This window comes from Chiloscyllium plagiosum, unplaced genomic scaffold (genome assembly GCF_037043375.1).
Source record: "Chiloscyllium plagiosum isolate Xiang-an unplaced genomic scaffold, Cpla_swu_hap1 HiC_scaffold_8, whole genome shotgun sequence".
Classification (NCBI taxonomy): domain Eukaryota; kingdom Metazoa; phylum Chordata; class Chondrichthyes; order Orectolobiformes; family Hemiscylliidae; genus Chiloscyllium; species Chiloscyllium plagiosum.
The window spans coordinates 73,688,920-73,715,004 of NW_028270146.1; the positions used below are offsets into that span (position 1 = coordinate 73,688,920).

At 39.3% G+C, this 26,085-nt stretch overlaps 1 protein-coding gene across 30 annotated transcripts in view; it reads left to right on the plus strand.

The window, feature by feature from the left end:
- LOC122553706 (gephyrin) overlaps positions 1 to 26,085 on the plus strand; it is a 540,724-nt gene that overhangs the window by 241,048 nt on the left and 273,591 nt on the right. For all 30 annotated transcript variants that reach the window (XM_087989971.1, XM_087989989.1, XM_087989990.1 and 27 more), the window contains one exon: positions 24,439 to 24,496. In XM_087989971.1, coding sequence (XP_087846097.1) covers positions 24,439 to 24,496 — 58 coding nt within the window. The remainder of the gene's footprint in view (positions 1 to 24,438; positions 24,497 to 26,085) is intronic.

Genomic DNA, 26,085 nt, shown 5'->3' on the forward strand with positions numbered 1-26,085 from the left:
TTTCTTAAATTTCTAAATGAGATTTTCAAACTGGGAGAGAGCATGTAAGCATGTCTAATGGGTTAAGTTATAAATTTTTCCACACAAAAGGAGGGAAATGCTGTCGTTGTAAAATATTTCTTTCCACGTAGCATCTTCCTGCTTTTTTTCCAACAATTTTCAAGCTTAGAAAGACTGCTGTATGACTTTCTACCATGCCCAGGAGATGACCATTACTTTAACTGGAAGTAGACATGTTTTTTTCCTTGTTAGGTACAGGAATCCTCTTGGAACATATTTTCTTGCTGACATTGATTAGTGCATGCATTTTTAAAAATAAAGTACAGATTGGTTGGAAAATGTTTTAGGACTTTGAGCATAGTTGCTGCTGAGTTTTGCTATGTCCATCAAATTTTTATTTTAGTGTGCAGTTGAATTGAATTTATTGTCACATGTACCAAGGCACAGTGAAAAGCTTTGTTTTGCGAGCAATACAGGCAGATCACAGAGTTAAGTAGCATAGATAAGTAAATAATAGGTACACAGCGGCAAAAAACAAAAAGACAGGTACAGGCGAATGTTAAGAGTTTGTGAGTCCATTCAGTATTCTACCAACAGTAGGATAGAATCTGTTTCGAAACCGGCTGGTGCATGTGTTCAGGCTTCTGTACCTTCTCCCCGTCGGTAGAGGTTGTAGAAAGCATTGCCAGGGTGGGATGGATCTTTGAGAATGCTGGCGGCCTTTCCTTGACAGTGGGCCTGGTAGATGGATTCTATAGATGGGAGATTTCCTCGTTCTGCTTTCTGCAGCAGCTAAACATAGAAAAGGGTGGATATGTCATAAATATTTGTGTGGTTTTACATGTTGTAAAGTATTCTTGGAGTGCGCTGAACTAAAAATTTTTTTAGTATCATGTAAATAATGCAAATACAAAGCCAGTGCTACTGTTTAAAATTCTGCCCAATCTGAAAAAGTTTGTTGTTTATGAAAAGTAATCTTTGTTTTTTTCATGTTCCTATCTATCACGGATAGCTGCTGAAATCATCTTGAATTCAGTCTCGTTGATCACTCCCATAAGCATATTGTTGTCCACACCGCCTCTCCAAAGAGTATCCCATCCAGATCTAACTGCCTACCCTATTCATGTAACCCTACATTTCCAATGGCTAATCCATCTAACCTTCACATCCCTGGATGCTATGGGCAATTTAGCATGGCCAATCTGCTTCACAATGGGAGGAAACCAGAGCACCCAGAGGAAACCCACAGAGACACTGGGAGAATGTGCAAACATCACGCAAGCCAGGGGTGGGATTAAACTGGGTCCCTGGCACTGTGGGGTAGTAGTGCTAACCCCTAGGTCACCATGCTGACCAATGAGCAGTCTCAATGTTTTAGTTTTATCAGATGTAACTCACACATTTACATTTGCTTGTACACTAGCATAGCTTATGAGCATAATAATAGCAGCCTCTTGCAATCCAGCCTGGATATTTGTGTCCCGTACATGGTGTTCTTCGATCTCACTGTATTCACACCAATTTAATATTTAGTGAGATGAGATTGATATAAATGTTACATGGTTCAGCCAACTCACATACAAGCATCATCTGATTGACATAATCAATCTTCACACCATTATGCAAATTAATAAAAACACCATACTTAGGCATACAGGTGAATCATGTTTTTTGCTTAAATAAGATGGTAATTGACTATTCTTTGGCATTTATGACATCTTCACTTCAGCTAAAGTTATTGCAGCTTTTTCTTCTCTAAAACTAACAGTTGCCACTGCTTTTCTGCTTAAAACCCTCTCTGCCTCATCAGCTTACCTCTCAAAGAGACTTCCCCATTCTTTTCCTCTGTCCCTCCACTGAGAGGCCTGAGGTTATCACCAAAATGAATCTGAGATCTTTTCATTAGCTCGTCTTTATAGATTTTTATAAAAGTTCTATTTATTCAGTAACTCAAATATAGGACTTTCTCTTCGTGTATTAACCACTTAGCAGCCAGACCTTTTTTGTAATCTTGTAGGATTACACTTTGCTTTTAAAAAAAAGCATTATAAACAATGCATATTTTCAAATCTTTGTGTCGGAAAGAAAGTGTAATGATTCTGATGCTTGGCAGTGCACCTGCAGCATTTATCATTATTTCCAACATAAATATTTCCCTAGAATGTAGGATTTTGCCTGTTCACAGAATTATGAATTTTTACAGCACAGAAGAGACCACGTGGCCCATCATGCCAGTGCTGTCTCTCCAAATGAACAGGACACCGCCTTCTCCCCATAACAGTACACATTCCTCCTTTACAGATAATAATCCAATTTCCTCTTGAATGCCTCAATTGAACCTTGCCTCCACCACAATCCAGTACATTCCAGATTTTCACCACTCCTTGTGGTTTTCCTTCTGATTCCATCACTTCTCTTGTCAATTACCTTAAACCGATGCTCTTTTGTTCTTGATTCTTAGATAAGTAGGAATAGTTTTCCCTATCTACTCAGTCCAGATACCTCACTATTTTAAATATTTCTAACAAATCTCCTGTCAACGATCTTTTCTCAATTTCTCCAATCTATCTATTAAACTAATTCTAATTCCAGGCAGTACCTTTCTTATTAAATGGATGGTACTGCATAATGGGAGACCATCTGGGTTATTGTGTTGCAGTAGCTTTGAATAGAGCTATCTATGTAGTGCCACTCCTTTACTCTTTCCTCTTAACCAATGTGTTCCCTCTTACATCTGTTCGCCTTGTATGGTCAGCTTGGTGTAATGCACAATCACATATACTTAAAAACAAAGTTGCTTGTTGCACAGCCTGTTTATTTCCTGCCTCATCCATCCCTAATTGCTTGAGCACATATTTGTGTGTCTTGAGGGGAACATATTTCAAGTGAAGAAATTTCATTTAATAGTGAGACGCAGGCAATTCAACCCATCGAGTTGACATCGACCTTCTGAAGAGCATCCCGCAAAGAACCCCCCACCCCACCCCACCCCGCGTCTCCATCCCTGTGACCCTCCATTTCCAATGTCTAATCCACCTAACCTGCACAACTCTGAATGCAGTGGGCAATTTAGTATGGCCAATGCACCTAACCTGCACATGCTTGGACTGTGGGAGGAAACCGGAGCACCCGGAGGAAACCCGCGCAGACACGGGGAGAACGTACAAACTCCACACAGACAGTCACCTAAAGTTGGAATTGAACCCGGGTCCCTGGCGCTGTGTGGCAGCAGTGCTAACCACTGAGCTACCATGCTGCCCTTATTTATCCAGATATTTTTTGACATTTATTAATCTCTCAAATATTTTCCTTTACTCTCTTGCTCTCTGAAGACAAATAAGACTGAGTGTCCTGGGTATCCACCAGGACATTTCCTAGTAACCTGAGAGCTGTTTCCTGTGCTGAAAGACTGTGGCAAGTTTGTGTTGTTTCAGAGGAAGAGACAAATAATGTGAAATTTCCAGCAGAGCCCAGTCAATGAACATTCATATAATTACAAAAACAGAAATTGTTGGAGAATCTTAGAAGGTAAGGTGGAGGCATCTGTGGAGAGAAAACAGAGTTCATATTTCAAGTCCAGTGACCCTTCATCAGGACATTTATAATTATACCCATTCTTTTGGGCATTTTCAAGAAACATCTTCTGTGTGTCATAAGGTCTGCTGCTTCAATATTTTGATGAAGCAGAAAATGTTTGTAATTGCATACACACTTCACTTGATATCAGAAAATAAATATTAATTTATCTCCATTAAATTTGTGGTTATTTCCTGTATGTTTCATTTTCGCTTGATAACATTTGATTTAGGAGAGTTTCAAATTGCTCTTGTTCAAGTAGGTCATTGCTTAATTTAGACGAACAGCATTTGCTTCATTTTTGAAGTGCCTGTGACACTGTAACCACTTCAGTTTCTGTTGAGGTTGTATTGTAAAGCAAAAATAAATCTCACATTCACACTCAAAATGACCAGTTTTGCCCTGTATGTTCCAGGCTTCAATGTTTTAGAACATAGAACAGTACAGCATACATCAGGCCCTTCAGCCCGCAATGTTGTGCCGACCATTGATCCTCATATGAGGTAAACCTAATGTACGAACTCTCAAATTTCTGTGACCATATGCATGTCCAGCAGTCTCTTAAATATCCCCAATGATCTCGCTTCCACAACTGCTGCTGGCAATGCAGTCCATGCTCTCACAACTCTATGCATAAAGAACCCACCTCTAACATCCCCTCTATACTTTCTGCTTAAAACTATGACCCCTCATGTTAACAATTTCTGCCCTGGGAAAAAGTCTCTGTCTATCAACACTATCTATGCCTCTCATTATCTTGCACACCTCAATTAGGTCCCCTCTCTTTCTTCTTTTTCCAATGAAAAATGTCCGAGCTCAGTCAACCTCTCTTCGTAAGACAAGTCCTCCATTCCCGGCAGCATCCTGGTAAATCTCCTCTGAACCCTCTCCAAAGCATCCACATCTTTCCTATAATAGGGTGACCAGAACTGGACACAGTATTCCAAGTGCGGTCTAACCAAAATTTTATAGAGCTGCAACAAGATCTCACGGCTCTTAAACTCAATCCCCCTGTTAATGAAAGCCAAAATACCATATGCTTTCTTAACAACCCTGTCAACCTGGGTGGCAATTTTAAGAGATCTATGCACCTGCACACCAAGATCCCGCTGTTCCTCCACACTGCCAAGAATCCTGTCTTTAATCCTGTACTCAACTTTCAAGTTCGACCTTCCAAAATGCATCACTTCGCATTTATCCAGGTTGAACTCCATCTGCCACCTCTCAGCCCATTTCTGTGTCCTGTCAATGTTATGCTGCAGCTTACAACAGTCCTCTATACTGTCAACGACACCTCCAACCTTTGTGGCGTCTGCAAACTTGCTAACCCATCCTTCAATCTCCTCATCCAAGTCATTAATAAAAATTACAAACAGTAGAGGTCCAAGAACAGAGCCCTGTGGAACACCACTCACCACTGACTTCCAGGCAGAATATTTTCCTTCCACTACCACTCGCTGTCTTCTGTCAACCAGCCAATTCTGTATCCAGACAGCTAAATTTCCCTGTATCCCATTCCTCCTGACCTTCTGAACGAGCCTACCATGGGGAACCTTATCAAATGCCTTACTGATGTCCATATACACAACATCCACCACTCGACCCTCATCAATTTGACTAGTAACATCCTCAAAGAACTCAATAAGATTTGTGAAGCATGGCCTGCCCCTCACAAAGCCGTGCTGACTGCCTTTAATCAAGCCATGCTCTTCCAGATGGTCATAAACCCAATCCTTCAGAATCCTTTCTAACACCTTGCAGACGACAGACGTGAGACTGACTGTTGTGGAATTGCCGGGGATTTCCCTATTTCCTTTTTTGAAGAGAGGAATTACATTTGTCTCCCTCCAGTCCTCTGGTACGACTCCAGTGGAGAGCGAGGATGCAAAGATCTTTGCAAGCGGCGAAGCAATCACATTTCTCGCTTCCCAAAGCAGCCGAGGACAAATCTGGTCTGACCCTGGCGACTTGTCAATCTTAATGTTTGTCAAAATTTTCAACACATCAACTTCCTCAATCTCTATCCGTTCCAGCATGCTTACCTGTTCCTCAATGGTTTCATTCACTACAAGGTCCTTTTCTTTAGTAAAGACAGAAGCAAAAAACTCATTTAGGGCTTCTCCTACCTCCTCAGACTCTATACACAAGTTCCCTATGGTATTCCTGATCGGCCCTACTCTCTCTTTGATCATTCTCTTATTCCTCACATACTTGTAAGATGCTTTTGGATTCCCCCCTAATCCTTCCTGCCAAGCCTTTTTTGCGCCCCCTTCTGGCTCTCAGACCATTTTTGAGCTCCTTCCTCGCCTGCCTGTAATCCTCTAGAGCTGAGCAAGATCCTTACTTCCTCCACCTTACATAAGCTGCCTTCTTTCTTTTGATGAGAAGCTCCTCCGCTCTCGTCTTCCAAAGTTCCTTTATCTTACCCCTTCTTGCCTGTCTCAGAGGAACACATTTGTGCATCACTTGCAACAACTGTTCCTTAAACAGTCTCCACATGTCTATAGTGCCTTTTCCAAGGAATAATTGCTCCCAGTCCATGCTTTACAATGCACGTCTGATAGTATCGTAGATTCCTTTTACCCAATTAAATAACCTCCCATTGTTTCTGCTTCTCTCCTTCTCCATAGCTTTGTAGAATGTGAGGCAGTTGTGATCAATATCCCCAAAATGCTCTCCCACCGCAAGATCTGACACCTGCCCTGGCTCATTGCCGAGCACCAAATCCAAAATCGCCTCTTCCCTTGTCGGCCTGTCAAAGTACTGAGTTAGGAAACCCTCCTGAACACACCTTACAAAAACAGCTCCTTCCAAACCATCTGCTCGAAGGAGGTTCCAATCAATATTGGGAAAGTTAAAGTCACCCATTACAACTACCCTACTACATTCACACTTTTCCAAAATTTGCCGACCTATGCTTTCTTCAATCTCCCAGCTGCTATTGGGGGGCCTGCAGTAAACCCCTATTGAGGTGACTGCTCCCTTACTGTTCCGAATTTCCACCCATACTGACTCAAGCAGACCCTCCTCGACAATGGTAACCTCTGTAGCTGTGATACCCTCTCTGATTCGCAATACTACACCCCCTCCTCTTTTTCCCCCCTCCCTATTCTTTTTAAATGTTCTAAATCCTGGAACATCCAGCAACCATTCCTGCCCCTGAAAAACCCACGTGTCTGTTATGGCCACAACATCATAGCACCAGGTACTTTGTCGGATGATCAGTCTTTTGAGACAGATGCTGCTGTGAGAGACAAGCAAATAATGCCAGCCATTTGTTACACTTGCCCAGAGATCTTCTGTGGGTCTTCTGAAATCCTGTCAGCCAAATATCCAAAAAGCACAACATCCTCTCCAGAAGATCAATCCGACTGAAGAATCATTTAAGGATAATTCCCCAGTGTCTGAACCAAGAATAGTCAGTTAGAATGGAATTGCTATGCTGTGGATGCAGGATGTCTGAAGTAAAAACAGAAAATACTGTAAATATTCAGCAGTTCAGGCAGCATATGTGGACCTGAGAAACTGAGTTAATTTTTCAGATCTAATGGAAGCTTATTAGGCTGAAATATTGCGCCTGTTTAAGTCTTCCCCAAATACTGCCTGCCTTACTGAGCATTTCCACCATTTCCTTTTTTTTATTGTCAGTTAGGATGTAAATATGATCTCAAATCATGTAGAGAAAGCTGAAAAAGGAAGCATAAATTGGATTCAGAGGAAGAGATAAAAGGGAAGAAAAAAATGCATAAGTGACCTGATGCTTGTCATTTTCATGCTAGGAAGGTTATTCACATGTATTTTTCACAATGTTGACATAGTTAGTTAGGCTGGAATACCGAAGCCCTAACTTGTTATCTTCAGTTTGGGTCGTATTTATGAGGTGAATTGCAGTGACTTCACATCATTAATGCATTGAATGGGCAGTTAAGCAGTGAAGTACTACTTTTCTACTTAATTCCATGTGTATATGCACAAGAAATTGTTTTCATGTTCCATGCAAACAATAGTGACCACCATTGACCACACTATTAGAAAGTGTAAGTTCAGTTCAACATCCATTGGACTAGTTGAGGGATGTGAACTTAAATGAGCAACAGATCTTGGAATGATTACCCAGTCGACTAACTGGAAAGAAAGATATGTTTACCTTAAGAGAAATGCTCATGTAAAACTACTTTGAAAATGGATTTTGGACTGTGCATCAGACCAAACCTCAAGCACTAATTAAGGGGTTAGCTCAAATAAAGTTATCATTTTGATTGCATAAATTAAAGCAAACAATAGCATCTGTTGGGTAACATGAAACTACTTGAGCAATCCCAGGTAATGTGTTTATTTCTGTAATTGTTGGATAGCAGCAGATGTTTACCATTATTCTACCTTCATGTGGTGATACTTCACAGTACATTCAGGATAGCATGTGCTGTGGAACATAATCTGTGATTTGGTCTACAGGAAAGCAATTTGCATTGCTAATGGATGATCAGGCTACGATTAATCCGCACTGTTAATTATAGTGGAGGTGAAAGATTAGAATGATCACGCAACTTAGTCAATGATAGAAAGTGGATGAACTCATTTACATAAATGCATTTCAGAGTGGAGTACTTAGCACAATGTTGGTTCAGAATTTGCAGTTGTACAGATGATAACACTGTCAGTGTTTGCCCTATACGCTGTAAAGCTGATGATAGCATCTAGTGCTGCACTTGTACAGGCAGAAATTCCAAAAGTTCCTATGACTGATTTTGAGCTCCTTCATTCCTTCACCAGTGTGCACTATTGCAAGACTCAAAACAGAAATCAATTAGAAAGTACTGATTTGATTTGAGCTTCTACTTTTAAAATCACTAGTGTCAGTGGAAAATCCATTGAAATAGATCATATAATTTTGAATTGTGTCGCTGGTTTTTTATAGGTGTACAAAGCCATGATTACTTTTGAATAGTTTCTCTAACCTTTGAAACCTATTCTGTATTCGTGGGATGTCAGATTTCTCTATAATGGGAGATAAAAGTTCCATAGTATTTTAAGTAAGTAATTACCTTTAAATATTTGTTTATATTTTAGCTCTTACCTTAATCCCATGTGTATGTCCTAACTTCATTTTCTCTGCTGTAAATTGAATCTTTCTTTATGAAGGATAATCAATGTGTTTGACTTGCTGCTTTGCTTTCTGAGAGGTGTTTAGCAGGATTGATTATCTAACCTGCTTGATGACCTCACTGTTACCCGACATCAGAGATTCCCTACAACTTGCACAGAATGAAAGGACATTGGGAAAGGTGAAATCTTTGCTGTAGCAATCATCATATCTTTGTGAAGTGCTTTCTTCAAGGTCAATGACGAGTACAATCACTTTACCACAGACAGCAAAGTGTGGTTTAAGACTTAATTTCACAAAACTTGGATTTATGCAGTACCTTTGAATGCAGCAAAGCACTTCATGATTAATGTCATTCCTAGTCAGCAAACATATTTGCTGGTTTCTCAGAATTTATTCCAAAATAATTATTGCGTATTTCTGACAGGGATATTATGGCTTTAAGCTAGTAAAGGGCAACTTGAAATCAGGTGCTATGAGTTGAATCCTGGTCCCTACATTATTGTGGTAAGGCCTCATGTGGTGCTGTGTCTCTACCTCTGAGCCAGAAGGCCTGGGTTCAACTACTAACTTCTCCAGAGGTATGTAGTAACATATCTGAACAGATTGATTAGGAAATTACATTTTTATGGTTTCTAAGTGCTGGATGTGTTGAAACATCCAGGACCTGATCAGGTGTACCCGAGAACTCTGTGGGAAGCTAAAGAAGTGATTGCTGGGCCTCGTACTGAGATATTTGTATCATCGATAGTCACAGGCGAGGTGCTGGAAGACTGGAGGTTGGCAAACATGGTGCCACTGTTTAAGAAAGGGTGGTAAAGACAAGCCAGGGAACTATAGACCAGTGAGCCTGACGCCAGTGGAAAGGCAAGGACTGATTAGGGATAGTCAGCATGGCTTTGTGCACGGGAAATCATGTCTCACAAACTTGATTGAGTTTTTTGAAGAAATAACAAAGAGGATTGATGAGGGCAGAGCGGTAGATGTGATCTATATGGACTTCAGTAAGGCTTTCGACAAGGTTCCCCATGGGAGACTGACTAGCAAGATTAGATCGCATGGAATACAGGGAGAACGAGCTATTTGGATATGTAACTGGCTCAAAGGTAGAAGACAGAGGGTGGTGTTGGAGGGTTGTTTTCCAGACTGGAGGCCTGTGACCAGTGGAGTGCCGCAAGGATCATTGCTGGGTCCTCCACTTTTTGTCATTTACATAAATGATTTGGATGCGAGCATAAGAGGTACAGTTAGTAAGTTTGTAGATGACACCAAAATTGGAGGTGTAGTGGACAGCGAAGAGGGTTACCTCAGATTACAACAGGATCTTGACCAGATGGACCAATGGGCTGAGAAGTGGCAGATGGAGTTTAATTCAGATAAATGCGAAGTGCTGCATTTTGGAAAGTTGTTGTGAAACTTGAAAGGGTTCAGAAAAAATTTACAAGAATGTTGCCAGGGTTGGAGGAATTGAGCTATAGAGAGAGGCTGAACCGGCTGGGGCTGTTTTCCCTGGAGCGTCGGAGGCTGAGGGGTACCCTTATAGAGGTTTACAAAATTATGAGGGGCATGGATAGGGTAAATAGGCAAAGTCTTTTTCCTGGCGACAGGGGGGCCAGAACTGGAGGGCATAGGTTTAGGGTGAGAGGGGAAAGATATAAAAGAGACCTAAGGGGCAACCTTTTCACACAGAGTGATACGTGTATGGATTGAGCTGTTAGAGGAAGTGGTGGAGGCGGGTACAATTGCATTTGGATGGGTAAATGAATAGGAATGCAAAAGTGAGGACTGCAGTTGCAGGAAACCAGAGTTTAGATAAGAGTGGTGCTGGTAAAAGGGTTTGTAGGGATATGGGCCGAGTGCTGGTAAGTAGGTCGAGATTGGGTTGGGATATCTGGTCGGGATGGACCAAAGGGTCTGTTTCCATGCTGTACATCTCTATGACTCTTAGTCCTGAAATAGCAATACAGACAGAGAGATTAAATGTTTCACTCTTCAGTGATGATATTATTAGCCTATCCAGCAGGAAACCAAGAAGGTGAACAATAAAAATGTCCCAGATTGCTTACTTCTGGACAGTTGATATGCTCTCCATACTTGTTATTTTAATGTCTTCTCTTAAACAGATTGTAAGAGACCTGCTCAAAAAGGGTTTGCAGTTCTAGTCTTGATGATGTCATTGTGACTGGATTGCAACTTTATCTTGGATCTAATTGAAAAATTAACTGCAATGTTCCCATCAGAATGAATAGCACTCATAAGGCATTAAACCCAATTTTGGGCCTCACTAGGAAAGTTTAAGTAATACCCTGGCTGGACACTTCACCATCTCCCCTTGCATGTGCTATCCTCGCAACGTTGTGTGGTAGGGTGAATGCAGGACTCTTCTACATGATAAAACTGCAAGCCAGCCGGATTTAAATGATGAGGAGTTAAACTACTCCAAGCCTCATTTCTGAAACCTCCATTGAAAACCTGTCCCAAATTAAAATGGAGCCTAAGCCGTAAATTGTGTTTTTGATAAAATTGATCATGCACAATGGTTTGAAATACTGGAATGAGGGAGAGGATTAACTTGAATATATTTCATTTATGAATACTCTTAAAAGATCATTTTTTCTCATCACTCATTCTCAAAATAATTTTATGGATTTTTATATTTTAGCACTGGTTTTAAAAATAATCCCTCAGTCAGGGTGATTATAATATATTTCATAATGACTAAGTTGTAATTTATTTGATAAGTAAATTAAGTTCACAACTCGTAATACTGTTACGTACAGAGTGTGTGTGTAAGTAAATGTGCAAAAGGATTTTTAAAAAATTAGATGTTTATTTATCTATGTAAGTGTTTCCTTTATTTCACCAGCAATATTTTTTGGCATATGCTGTATGATTTTTAAATTCCAATCAAATGTGCAGCTGAACGTGCTGTGTTTGGTTTGGCCCATTTTTTTTGTTTATTTTATGACAGAAGGGAGGTTTATTGGTCAAAATAGCTCCAAAGTCCTCAGCTGTAAAACAGCTGTCTAGATAATAATGATTAGTATGCAGATAACCACTGATTATAAATTTTCAGAAATACAAGCATTTATAGTTAACGTATCCATATTATGCCAACTTGACACTCATACTGCAGTCAAAGCTAGTTTATTGAATTTATACAAAAGATTTACGTTACATCCTGTTGTCAGTTTTTGAGAACAAACTTTTAGGCAAAAAGTCAATGTCAACGTATCGATGAGAAATTGTTTGGAGTTAAAAGGTGTGGTATTCCGTGCGAGTTGCCAATAATGACTGTGATTGCTGGCCGTGGTTCTGAATTCAGCAGGGGACTGCTGTTCTAGCTTTCTATTTCTGACAACTTAAAGGAGATAAGAGAAATTCTGGAAAAGACTCACTAGATTGTTTGTGTAATCCTGCTCTCAAAGCTAGTGTGAATAATGTGAAATATTAAGGATTTTTGCCAAAAGTCAGAGTTGACTTGTACACAAGATTGATTAGTGATGGAGGCTGGTACAATTGCAACATTTAAAAGGCATTTGGATGGGTATATGAATAGGAAGGGTTTGGAGGGATATGGGCCGGGTACTGCAGGTGGGAATAAATTCGGTTGGGATATCTGGTCATTGTGGACAGGTTGGACCGAAGTGCCTGTTTCCATGCTGAACATCTCCATAACTCTATGACTATATATGATGTTCAGCATGAGGTATAATGAGAAAGTATCACTTGGAAATATGAAGAATGCAAAATATTGTGTTCCTGCCATTCGCCTACCACAAATATTGCTTACCAACACTTAAATGGGAAGGCACTTTATCAGAAGGGCATCCATTGATTGCAAACCAGCTGAATGCTGGCTGACTTTTCTCAGAAAACTTGTGAACCTTTGAGAGTTAAAATTTATTTTGAATTGAATACACTATTTTGCATTCAGTTAAGTAACATATGGATATTGTGATATTGTTCTACAAACTTACCCAGTTAGCCAAGCTCCACTGATAATTTTAACCAGTTGTTACCTAAATCACATTGACCAAGGTGGTGCCTGGCACAGATCCCAGTCAGTGCTAATGTGATGAGCTGATCAGTATTGGTTCTTGGTAGAGCCAGTTCAGATGGCTTTCGTGCTTGCGGATTCAGGAGGTGTTCACTCCCAACTATCTGCATTCTTGTGGCAGTTAGGTTTATGTGAATTTTCTTCACGTGTGTTCACAGGATGTTAGAGTTGCTGACAAGAACAGCATTTGTTGACCATCTTTAATTGCCTTTTGAGAAGCTAGTGATGAACTGTCTTCTTGAATCAGTATAATCCATGTGGTGTAGGTACTTCCACAGTGCTGATAAAGAGAGAGTTCCAGGTTTTTACCTAGTGACAATGCGTGAGTAGTGATATACTTCCAAGTCAGGACACTGGGCAAAGAGGAACTCTCAAGAGGTGATGTTCCCGTTTATCTGCCACTCTTGTTGATCCTGGGTTTGGAAGATATTGCAGAAGGATCTTTGCTGGGTTGCTGAAATGCACCTTGCATATAGTACACACTGCTGCCACTGCACAGCTTCCAAAGGGGATAAGGGCTTAAGGTATTTGATGAGATGCCAGTCAATAGAGTTATTTGATAACATAATTCCAATACTGTTTTGTCTTGAATGCTGTTGGCCTACTTGAGTGATTTTGGAGCTAATTCCAATACTGTTTTGTCTTGAATGCTGTTGGCCTACTTGAGTGATGTTGGAGCTGCACACATCCAGTCAATGACTTCCTTAATTATATCTTGGCGATAAGGGTGAGGTTTTGTACAGCCATGGGGTGAGTAACTCACTACAGAATTCCCAGTTTCCAACTTGTTCTCGTCGACCAGTATTCGTATGACTGGTTCAGTTAACTTCCTGGGCAAGTTTAATCCTCAACTCCATCTCTCCACCAACTGACCCCCAACCACAGTGTGTTAATGATTACAAATTCATCAATGTTAATGTCTAGCGGAGGTGGTTAGGTTGTTGTTTTTTGCTGATAGGACCTGTGTGTGCAAATGTTACTTGGCACTTTTTCAGGTCCTGCTGCTAATGGGCATGGCGTACTTTTTATCTGAGGAGTGATGAATAGTGCAGAATATTTGGAAATAATCTGAGAATTTATGACATTATAATGGAGGAAAAGTCAATTTTGAAGCAGCTGAAGAACGTCCTGCAGCAATGTCCCAAAACTAAAGTGATTGAATTCCAACAATTATGACCATCTTCCCTTGTGCCTTTACTCTCTGGTTCCCATTTTGCTAAAGCTCCTTGGTATCAAACTCAATCAAATGTTGCTTGATGTAAAGAGCAGCTAGTCTCACATGACTTGTAGAGGTCAACTCTTTTGTCCATGTTTAGAATGTTTCTATATCCCTCAACTATACTTGACACCATGTGGGAGAAGCATTTAAAGATTGGGATTTGTGGTGTTGAAGATGTAAAAAGGCAGCAGAGACAATTCGTCCTCTCAAGACTTCTGACTGAATATGATTACGAATGTTTCAGCCTTGGTTTTCATATTGGCATTCTCAGCGTTTGCATCACTTAGGATTGTGTGGACATTTGTGGAACTTTCCCTTCCAGTTTATTGCTTAAATATCCAACAGCAGTCATTCATGACCGGATATGATAGGACTGTCAAGCTTTGATCTGATCCTTTGTTTTTGGGTTGCTTAGCTTAGTCTATTGCACTCTGCCTCTGCTTTTTAATATGCACTGAGTCCTCTGTTGTAATTTCACTTGGTTTGTTTCTTTTCTTTCAGAATGCCAGGTGCTGCTCCTGGCGTACATTCTTATTCAAACAAATGTTGATCCCTAAGCTTGATGGTAATTGTTGAATGAGGGAAATGCCAAGTCGTGAGATTACGGATTATGGTGAAGTATCATTCTGCTGCCGCTAATGCTCCACAATGCTTCATGGATTCCCAGTGTGAGCTACGAGATGTGTTCTAAGTCTGCCCAGTTTAGAACCATTGTCGTAATATACAACACAATGGAGGATATCCTCAATGTGAAGACAGGATTTCATTTCCGCAAGTACAGTTGCCACTCCTACCAATACAGACATGGACTGATTGTATGCCTGTTGTTGGTTTGCATGCACCTGTCACAGATCCAGTCTGCCAGACTTGAGAGAGGATTAACATATGCTCTCAACATTCCTACCAGTTCCCAGTGAGGCTTGGAGACTAACAGTCAGTACAGATGCTTTTGGCAACAAAAATAGAAATTGTTGGAAAAGCTCAGCAGGTCTTGCAGCATCTGTGGAGAGAAATCAGAATTAACATTTCAGGTCAAGTGACGCTTTAATTTAAAAATTTGCAAATGACAAGGAACTTGAAAATATTATTGAACTTTGAAAAGGCTATTGGTAAACCTCAAAGGACATATACAGGCAACTGGATTGAGCAAATATGTGATGGATTAAATTTTATACAAAGAATTGTAAAGTAATGCATTTTGGTAGAAAGAATGAGTAAAGGTAATATACATTGAGGGATGCTATTCTAGCTGAGAGCTAGGACAGCAGAGATTTTCCAGAGTAGAAGTGCACAGATCATTGAAAGTGGCATTGAGAAAGTGATTTTAAAATATATAAAAGCGATCCCAGGCTTTAGAAATTAGAGCGAAGAGTATGAAAGCAAGGATGTTATGGGCATTGACAGGGTGTCGGAAAGATATACTAGAATGTTTCCAAGGGCGATGCATTTCATTTAGACTGCAAATAGTTCAGACAAGCTGAGATTCACATCAGAGAAACGAAGGCTAAAAGGAGATTTCATAGAGGTCTTCACATTACAAGGGGTCTGTACAAAACGTGGTGAAGAAACTATTCCCAGTTTTGGAAAGGTCCAGATGAAAGGACCCAGATTCAAAATTTGATAAAGAAACAAAGATGTCATGCGGAGAAAATCTTTTTATGCAATGGTTATTTATAATCTGGAATGCACTGCCTGAAAGTGAGATGGTGGTGGATTCAGTTGTGGTATTCAAAGGGGATTTGGACTATAAGGAAAAGATTTGCAGAGCTGTGCAGAAAGGATGGATTGAAACTCACTGAACTGGCACAGATGTCAAATGACAAATATCTATCTTCTTTTTATGATTTTTTTTTTGTCTTTTAGGATTCAGTCACCTGCCACTGAGCCACTGTTTGTGATGGTCATTGAAATCCCCAACCATCATCTATGCCCTTTACACCCTGACTGCATCTCCCAAGTGATATCTGTTGTGGTTACTTCTAATGGTCAACCATGGGAGTCTTAAATACAGGATTTCAATTATTTATTCATTAGTATACTGGAAAAGAGTGTATTCTTGAGTGACTTAAATGAAAATACCACAACACAAGAAATTGGTCAATTTGAACATCTTTAGTCACATTTGCAAATCTTGTCAGTATACGCAATAAACAGATGTCTGTGACACTTGGTATATATTTGTTCACCCAGATGGAGATCGCTTTATTATATCCTAGCCTGATATATTTTGCTTCAACTCTTATCTGTTTACTCTCTTCAACCTCATTGTCATCTAATGAGTTAATCATTTTTAGGCCTTTCTAGAAGGTTCCTGTTGTTCTTAGCCTTTATTATGTGCAAAGTTCACCTGGCGAAGTCCACTCTTTTAACTTTATTGTGAACATACAAATCGCTGTTTAGCCCTTAAAAGCTAATTCACTTTTCCACATCAATGTGGAGGAGTACTGACACATCTGCTGAGACAGGGCAAGAAAATAATATCAACAGAGGATTTCCCTACCCAAGTTTGACCTGATGCTATTGAACTTCTTGAAGTCTTGGTCCATGTTGAAGATTCCCAAAGACACTCCATCATGACTGTTTACTATGTGTTATCATCAATTGTAATTCTGTCCTACCGGTGGGACAGGACATACTCAACAATGGTGATGGAGATTCCTGGCACAGTGGGTGTAAGATACAATTTAGTAAGTTACACTATTGCATGAATTGCACGACTAGTTCCTTGGACAGCTTTCCCACTTTTGGCACAAAGTTCTCAAAATACAGTGAGAAGGATTTTGGGAAATCACTAGGCTGGGTGTGCCTTCATCATTTCCCAGTACCTAGATCGAGGTCTAGTGATCCACCAATTTTATTACTGAACAGAGTACCTCACACAAATAAAAGAAGTAAACATTTTGATGTAACTTTTTTTAAGTTTATAAATGATTCATCCCTAACCTTTGTAAGAGTTTGGGTTCAGAAGCAACAGAGACTTAAAATAGATGGTAAATTGACCATGAGCAATTTTATGATTATTTATGAAGAAGCAGGATTAGGTATGCTGCATTAACTAAATAGACAGGAAAGACATACAACCAGAGGACAGTGAGCACATAGTGTGTTGATAATAGTGCTTTGTGATGGCAGCACACTGCTCTCTAGCAAAGTGCAAGGGTACTCTACTCTCAGTCTTACTCTTTCACGGTCCATCCTCCATTTGAAAGAAGGAGCTGCCTGACAAGATCATTTATGTGTTTTGATTACCAGGGGCTGGTGATTCACCCTGTATCAGGCACATGCTTAAATGTTCATAACCAACAAATCTTTGGCAAGTACCCAAGATGCCAGGATGGTCACATCAGGAAGTGTCCGAAATGTTCACTCTGATTTCTCTCCACAGATGCTGCCAGATCACCTGAGCTTTTACAGCAACTTCTGGTTTTGTTTCTGATTTATAGCATCAGCAGTTCTTTCGGTTAATATTACCTACTTCACTATTGATCATTGAGACCACTTACTTAACTGTGGTATAAATGAAAGCTCCCTATTTATTTTTGCACGAGTCTTCTCTTTATAAAAAAATTTTGTCTCAGATTTCTCACTTAGTTTGCAGGCTCCGAAGCACTTAGTGTATTGTTCATCAAAGATTGTCCATGACTGATACATGTCCTTAACTCTTGTCTGGTTTCTTACTTATTGGAGCAAATGATGGTTTTCTGTACTTGGCTGATGTGTTAATAATGGTGGCAGAGCTGTTGTTCTGTATATGCATGCTGCTGTATGAAAACAATACAGTTACACAGTTTAGACTTTAACTAATGTTAACGGAAAAATTGTACTGTCAGTTCACTCTGATCTTTCTTGCACACGTTCCCATTAATTAGGCTTTGAAACCTAAGTGCTCTGATTTTAGCCAAATGGGTGGTTGTTCTTATGGGAATATTTCAAATGCACTGATCACGTTTTTTTTCCTTTAGTGGCTCTGACATTCTTGTCTACATGATGTGAGTTGATATATGAAACACAAACTTTGTCCTCAAACTGCAAGTAACCAAACTTCAAATGAATATAATAAACAAGTAGCCATTACCTCAGAGTTTGGCTAATAATCATATCTAAAGCAATTATTCCTCCTCAATTACCCCAAATAAGCTAATTGTTGAGGAGGCTTTTCATTCAAAAGAGAAGTATTTTCCTCGCATATGGCTTGTTGCTCCTTTCAATCTACATTGTCCCTTAGAAATATAATTCTTGAAATCCACTGTATTTGGGGTAAATGTAGTTATGAGTCTTTAGTTCTTTGTAGTTACTAGACCCTTTGGATGTAAGGCTGTGTTATGATGCATTTCTGCGTTATGGGATTGTTGTTGACTTTCATGCTAACTATTGTACTGTACTGCATGATAAACTTAGTGCTGAAAAGATCTTGGCTTTCATTTAGGGTAAGCAGATACTTATCAGGCCTGTCAGAAATAAGTGCATAAACAGAAGGAAAGACTTGCACAGACTTAATAATCCTTTGCTGTCTGCTTCACACTTTAATGTGGGCATTTTGGAGACCTTTTTATTCAATGACTCAGTGTTCTGTGATCTTGCTTTCACATTGTATAATTTTTTCCATTTAATTAGCTAAAACTGCTTAATATAAAGCATAGCAAGAAAATATTGTACATGGTACTACATGTGATGGTGTTTTATTGGTGAAGTACATACACAATTCTGCTTTAGCAATACCTCTCAGAATATTATTAAACAGGTCAATTGACTTCAATATTCACATGCTAATAAAGTGAGAACCTACTTTTCAATAACAATTAATTGTATATTTTAATGCATTATAGACAATACAAACAGCCTGTATGTAAAACTGTTGTCATGACCACAAGTTAGAATTCCAAAGTGCTGTGGATATTTTTGATTTTATTCCAAAGTGTGTTTTTTTCACAAAGGTGACTGCTATTGAGGAATGATAACCACAATGTAAAAACTACTGTGTGGCACCAGTGAGATGTAACATGTAAAGATATCAAAGAAACCTGAAACAGCGTGGACTATAATCTCTGTGACTACAAACATGAGAGGTTGACAACCCCTGCTCAACAGAAAACCAAGCCCTTTGTTTTGTGCCTTTTTTTCCCCTGGAATAATATGCAAGGACAGGTGTTAAATAGTCAGGTTCACCTCCACTGGAGTTGGGGATGAAAACTTTTAAGTGTACTAGCCTGGGTTCGAATATTAGTGAACTATGATGTCCATGGTAGAAGGACCGACCCTTGTTACCCCTTTGTTGCAACTAAAGACTCTCTCACTCCTTGTGCTGCTGCATTTGAGACATAACACTGTGGATGTATTTTCAGTATACTGACTGCAACAGATCAGGAGGCAGTACTCCACTGTCTTTTCAAGGACAATTAAAGATTGACAGTAAATGCTAGTTTTACTAGTGATGCCTATATCCTGTGGCGTTATTTTTTAAAAGTTAGATAAAGGCCATTGGCTGATACCCTTGGCATCAGATTCAGTGACAGGAGGAAGGAATTGTAACACCAGTTTTTATTTATTTACTGTGAACAACTAGTATTCTGGATTTTGTCTAGTCATGCAGTTAATCAGTACTGCTTTGCAAGTACTATTATATATCTGGAACCAAATTGTGCATATGTGTCATTTTTTTTATTGTGGAGTAGCATTAAAACTTGCAGTTACTTTACATTGGCAAGATGCAAGCATTTCTTCAATGTAAACTTCAGCATTGTTGATGTGGAGGTGCCAGTGTTGGACTGGGGTGGACAAAGTTAAAAATCACACAACACCAGGTTATGGTCCAACAGGTTTATTTGGAAGTACTAGCTTTTGAAGTGCTGCTCCTTCATCAGGTAATTAGATTTTCCTTGAGGCCAGTATTTGCACAGGAGATCTGTAAGTTCAGTTGCTTGATGCACTTGTACTATTGAAGTGTCACCATTCCCATGCAGAAGTAATTTTGCAGCAGTATTGTTTTTGATAGTTTTATTTCATGAGTTCCAACGTTTTGATCCATTTGCCATAAACCCAAAGTCCTATTTGGTGTGAAAGCATACAGAGAAACTGAATGCTTCAATAGTTAATTAAGTGTGTACAGTACTTATTTCTGATGTACTGTGAGAAGAATACCTGAATTAATACTTCACCAAAGGGAGAGTGGGAAGCAAGCCAAGGGATAATTTGGGAAAAAAAATGAATTACATAAATGTGAATGAGTTTTCAGCAGAAATTGGCAGATGTTGGCAGAAACAAATAATGTATAATTAGAGGGTGCAGCAGTCTAGTGGTTAGGTCCAGAGACTTGGATTTCCAACTGGGGCATATGTTTGAATCCCACCATGAATTTGAAATCAGTTGATAAATAAATATAAGAAATGAAAATCCATTATCAGTAATGATAAAAAATATGTGGTACTGTAAATCATAAAGCTATTGGATTTTTGTTTTTAAAAAATAACCCAAATGGTATACTCATTTCTTTTAAGGAAGGAAGATGGATTAGCAACAAATTGGTTGATGAGGACAAGAGAACAAAGTAGGATGTTCTTAAATAGTCTGGCCAAGATGTGACTCCTGACCCACAGAAATGTGGTTGACCTTGAATTGCCCTCAGAAGTAACTTAACAAGCTATTTGATTGGGTCAAGCCACTCCAGAGAAGAATATGAGTCAAGCCAAATGGGCTGGCCTGCATTGTGCAAAGCATCAAAATGGGACATGACAAAGGCACACCACACCCAATCTACCCTGCTACGTCATCCTCACTAAAGCCAAAGAACTTGCACCAAATTTGGAAGCACCCACTCTTTCATACTGACAGAATCATACTTATCAACACTAACATCCAGGCTTTTCCATCACAGTCCCACACCAGAGTATGCAGTGGTACACTGTCAGGAAGGAGTGGGTATTGTAATCTTCAGTATCAAGTCCATACATAGTTTCATGTCATTAGGTCCATAGGCAAATAAACTTTGTGTTAATTAGCACTCTGCTTCCCTTAGCTAATGAATCAGTGCCACTCCATGTTGAACACTACTTCATAGAATCCCTATAGCATGGAAACAGGCCCTTCGACCCAATACGTCAGCACTGACCTTCTGAGGAGTATCCCACCCAAACCCATTCCCCATTACACTACATTTACCCCTAACCTACACATCCCCGAACACTATGGGCAATTTAGCTTGGCCAGTTCACCTCACCTGCACATCTTTGGATGTGAGAGGAAACCAGAGCACTCAAAGGAAACCCACGCAGTCATGGGGAGAATGAGCAAACTCCACACAGAAAGTCACCGCGGCTGAAATCGAACCCAGGTCCCTGGTGCTGTGGGGCCACAGTGCTAACCACTGTGCCACCCACTTAATGAAATATTGATTACAGCAAAAGTGCAGAATGAGTGATTCGTTGCCACCATTAATGACTGAGTTTGCTGAGTCCTAAAGAGGAACTTTCTGCTACATTAGGCTTGCTATAGAAGTGAGGGAAGCAATATGAGAGGAAACACTTCACACCTTGACCTCACCAACCTTCCTGTTGCAAATGTTTCTATCCATGACAGTCTTCCATTTTTATATTGTCAAACCACTAATCGTATTGTGTGGCACTACCCTGCTCTGGTGAGGGATTCAGAATAGATCTAGCACCTAAAACCTCAGGATCCATCAACAGCAGCAGAACTGCATTCAACTACAATCCAAAATCTCATAGAATAACACGTCACACCCTACCATCAAGAAAATAACTATCCCTGATTCAGTGAGATGTATAGAAGAGTATGTCAGGATAACGACCACATGTGTCTGAAAACTGGATGCCCAATTGGTGAAACTATGAGACAGAAATAAGAGTGTGCATAACAGTGGAAGTAGTATGACAGCTACACATCTCTACAATGTCACAATTAAGAGATTTCAAAACTCTGCAGTCCTTTCACATCCAACCATGAACAGTGAACAGTTATTGGAAGGAGGATATTCGATGAACATCCTTATCAATGAATTAACCCAGCACAGCCAGACGAAAAACAAGTCTGAAACATTTGCAATCGGAAGTGCTGGGGAATTGATTCACCTGAGCCTCCTCCTGAGGCCCCATCACAGGTCATTGGATATTCACCTCACTGTTTGTCTCATTATAACTTGCCAAAAGTAAGAAACATAATTTTGTGATAGAATGGCAATAGTTAGATTCCTTTTGAAATATCATAAAATTGGTCAAACACATCATTTTGGTTACATTTTGTGTGTCATATTGCATGAGGTCACTTAAGGTCTGACAGGAAATAATTAATTTTGAACTTGAGCATTGTTGATCAATGCTTTCAAAATGTGTAAAGTAGTAAATTCATCTTGACAAGAACAGTTGTAAAGCAACTAGTGTTTCAATATGTTGCACACCTAAGGTAAAATGGTGCTTATCTAAATGGTCTTTGACAGCTTACGTTTTGTTAAAATTACCTCAAAATAATCACAACAGAGTAATCTAACTGAAAGTGATTTTTATGGCAGTATAAACCAGATGAGCAGTATATAACTGTTATGTGAAGTTTTCACTTCAGTGACAGACCTAAGAACACGCCCTGATATGTGTACTGTTTCAGCGTAGCATTTTCTGGTTTTGGTGTACTTTTCTGATGATAACTGCTGCTTTGTCCTTGACAAAGGATAGAATCATAATAACAAAAATGTATAGTAAAATAAAGTGGTGATATTTTAAATTTGAGAAGGTTGAAGTGATTGTATTTGGATGCCACCACAAACTGAATTCCCTGTTCCCTGCCTCCATCTCACATAATAGTCTTAGACTCAGCAAGACCATTTGCAACCTGAGTGTTGTGTTTGACAATGGGTTGAGATTCTGCACCAGTGCCAAGATTGCTTGCTTCGACCTCTGCAACATTTCTCAGCTCTAACCCTGCCTCAGCTCATCTACTCAAACCCTTCACCATGTATTATCTCTAAGCTTGTCGAGCCCACTGGTCTCCATGTTGACTCACATCTTCTACCCTGCATAAACTTGTGCCTGTCCAAAATGCTGTGCTAATATCGCAACGCTTAAAGTCTCATTTTGCCATCAACAATTTTCTTTCTAAGCAATTTGCTTAGGTTGTGTACAGCTCTTTTAAAATACTGTGCACTAGCAGCCTCCAAATATATTCAAGGCGCCACAGACTGAAACAAATTACCTGCATACTTCAGATAAAATTAAAGGTTATGTTGCTCGTCACCTCTCTGCTCATTGAGCTTCACTGCCTATTCATCTAAAAAAGCCTCAATTTTAAAATCTTCCTTTGTGTTTTCAAATCTTTCCATGGCTTTTTCACCCTCTTCTTTCACCCCCGTCCCTCTCAACCTCCGCCACCCCCACTTCCTCCCCAATCTCCTCTGTAATCTTCCCAGAGTCATAATCACACAAGATCCCTGCAATCTCTCAATTCTCATCCCTTGTGCATTCCTGCATTTAGTCACTTCACCATAGGCAGCCATGTTTACAACTGTCAAGACATGAAATTAAACTTCCGCTTTTCTCTAACTCACTTTGTTCCTTTGAGAAATTCCTAAAATGTACTTTTTATCAAGCTCTCAGTCATTTTTCTTCATTTCTTCTTTGGGCCACTGTCAATCACTGTCATAAATAATGTGACTCTGCATTGGGACACTTTATTAAACAAAATATGCTGTGACCATGTAATTTGTTATATACAGTTGATTATCTTGATCAGGAATTATTTATAAATGGGTAAAGAAGAAAAATGCTTCTATAGTAATGCAAGAAATGATTTGAAAATCCAATCCTTATTAGTCACTTGGGAAAACATTTCCACCAGAATAATTTCATCGTCTCAGAATTATTATCCGTTGTTTAGTTTCATGCTGTTTCATTGTAACTTTGTGACAGTGAGGCCCCTTTCAATTCAAATTGTGTTGGTTTTTACTTCAAAATATATATTTCATCTTCTTTAAGCATTGTACTGGCCTTTTTATGCCACAACTTTCAACAATGTTTTGCTTTTTGCTATTTTCTTGCTAACCTATTATGACACCTCACTTTTCCCTCCCGTGAAATGTTTTATCATTGACAAACATCCCATTCCTCTTTTCAGCTAAGTATAGCCTGGTAAACTTCTCTGTTCTTGTCAACATCACAGTTGACCTCTGTGTTTAATCTCATCTCATCCATTGTAACTTCAACATGTTAACACTGCAATGTATTGGCACAATTTCTTCTGGTCTTGGGAAATATTCAAACAGGCAGGTTTCTCCAAAATAATGTGAAGGAAAGCATCTATGTCTTGACAATAATTTGAAATAAAATTTGTACTCATTGTGGTTCAGCACCCTGGAAACAAATTGCTATATTTGAATGTTTGACAGACTCAGTACACCACTTGAGTAGCTAATTCCTGCAGACTTTGTAAATGATGCAAAAGCAAATGGACTAAAATTTCCATTTCTTTATTTTATAGGTTGGGAGGAACAGTATCTGCATACAAGATAGTACCCGATGAGGTTGATGAAATCAAGGTAATTGCCTACTTTTACTCGTTTCTGAAAATCTTCAACTTGTCTTCTATTTTTATGACTCCATCTCAGTGATCTTCAAGAGTATAAAACTTATCATGTCCACAATGTTAGTTCCTTTAGTTCAAATTGAACAGTACTTCAGAATATTAACCCATTTTAATAACTATACAAAATTGGCCCCTGTTCCTCTTTGTTATTGAAGATGTTGACAATTGGCTACATTTGATTTGTTCAAGATGTTGAAAAAGTGTACAGATTTAGATCCATGAAACTGATAACTTTTTTTAGCTATTCATTGGGGTATACTCAGTTTCATAACATGACAATCATTTTTCTGCACTTCAGTTTTTGTCAGCAATTGTTGATTTATTGTGCAGGTTAACATCTGACTTTAAGGTAACTGGCCTATGCTTTGTCCTGTTCGTGTTTTTTTCATGATTCTCTAACATTTCAGATGTGTTTTGTCTCTGGCTCCCTCAGGGCATAGCTCCAATTCTTTAGAGAAGTCATGGAGATTTTATTTGCCAGAATACAGCATTTGTTTACACTAACTTTAGATTAGTAATTGTTATGATCCTTGATATTGTAACCTGTCAAGGGACCAATAACGTTTTTTTTTAAAGTAGGGAGAGTGCTGGATCAAGGGACCTACTAAGGGAATAAAACCACAAAATCTATGTTTTGATACAAACAGCAATAAACTTCTCTACACAACATTCTAACAGAAATACAATCTACAATAAATGTGCAACCTATATTCAAGCACCCAGAATTGACTTGTGGTAATATTGCCAATAGACTGTTATTGCACACCCTTATGCATATCAAGTAACAAATATGATCAGTCAGATCCTGTAGATTTTTTGGTGTGATTCCTTCAAGATGTTAGTGATTTAGGAGGTCGTCGCATCTCAGTAAACTTCACAAGGGATTAGAATTCTTCACTTTTGCAGATCCAGCCTTTAAAGTCCCTTTCAAGCTATTCCATCATGGATCACCTAAATGACTGCTGCCATGTTGGTTGATCACTCTTCATTTATTGTCCATGCGCCTCGGACTCCAGAAACTGCACTCCAGTACTTACTCATAAGCACAACTCCAGCTTTTGCTTTAACCATTATCTAGTTTCTCCAAGGTAGAACTACCCCTGGATTTTTTTCTTCAGCTCTAATCTTGCCCAATTGCATCAAGCACATACTGCAAGTGGGCTTTTCAAACCCTAATCTTAGCTGCACTGAACTAATAATGACACATGGCTTTTTCTAGTCCCTCACAGCTTCTAGTACCCTTATGAAACCTTCTCTCCAACCTCCAGATGCCTACTAATTCTTGGAGAGTTTACATGAGTTCTAACAGCACAGAGGTATCTAATCTCTCTTGAATTCTCACTAAACCAGAACTTGTGTGTTTCAGTTACCTTCCCAGCAGTAACATCATCATTGACTTCCGGTGTCACTGCCTGTCCTGTCACCTTTCAACTTCTCCTCAGTGTCATTTGAACTATCCTGAGTGACCTATTAAAAACCTTTCAACTAGCCCTGCCCCTATTCCTTGGCAGCATTTAATGTAAGTGATATTTTAGACCATCC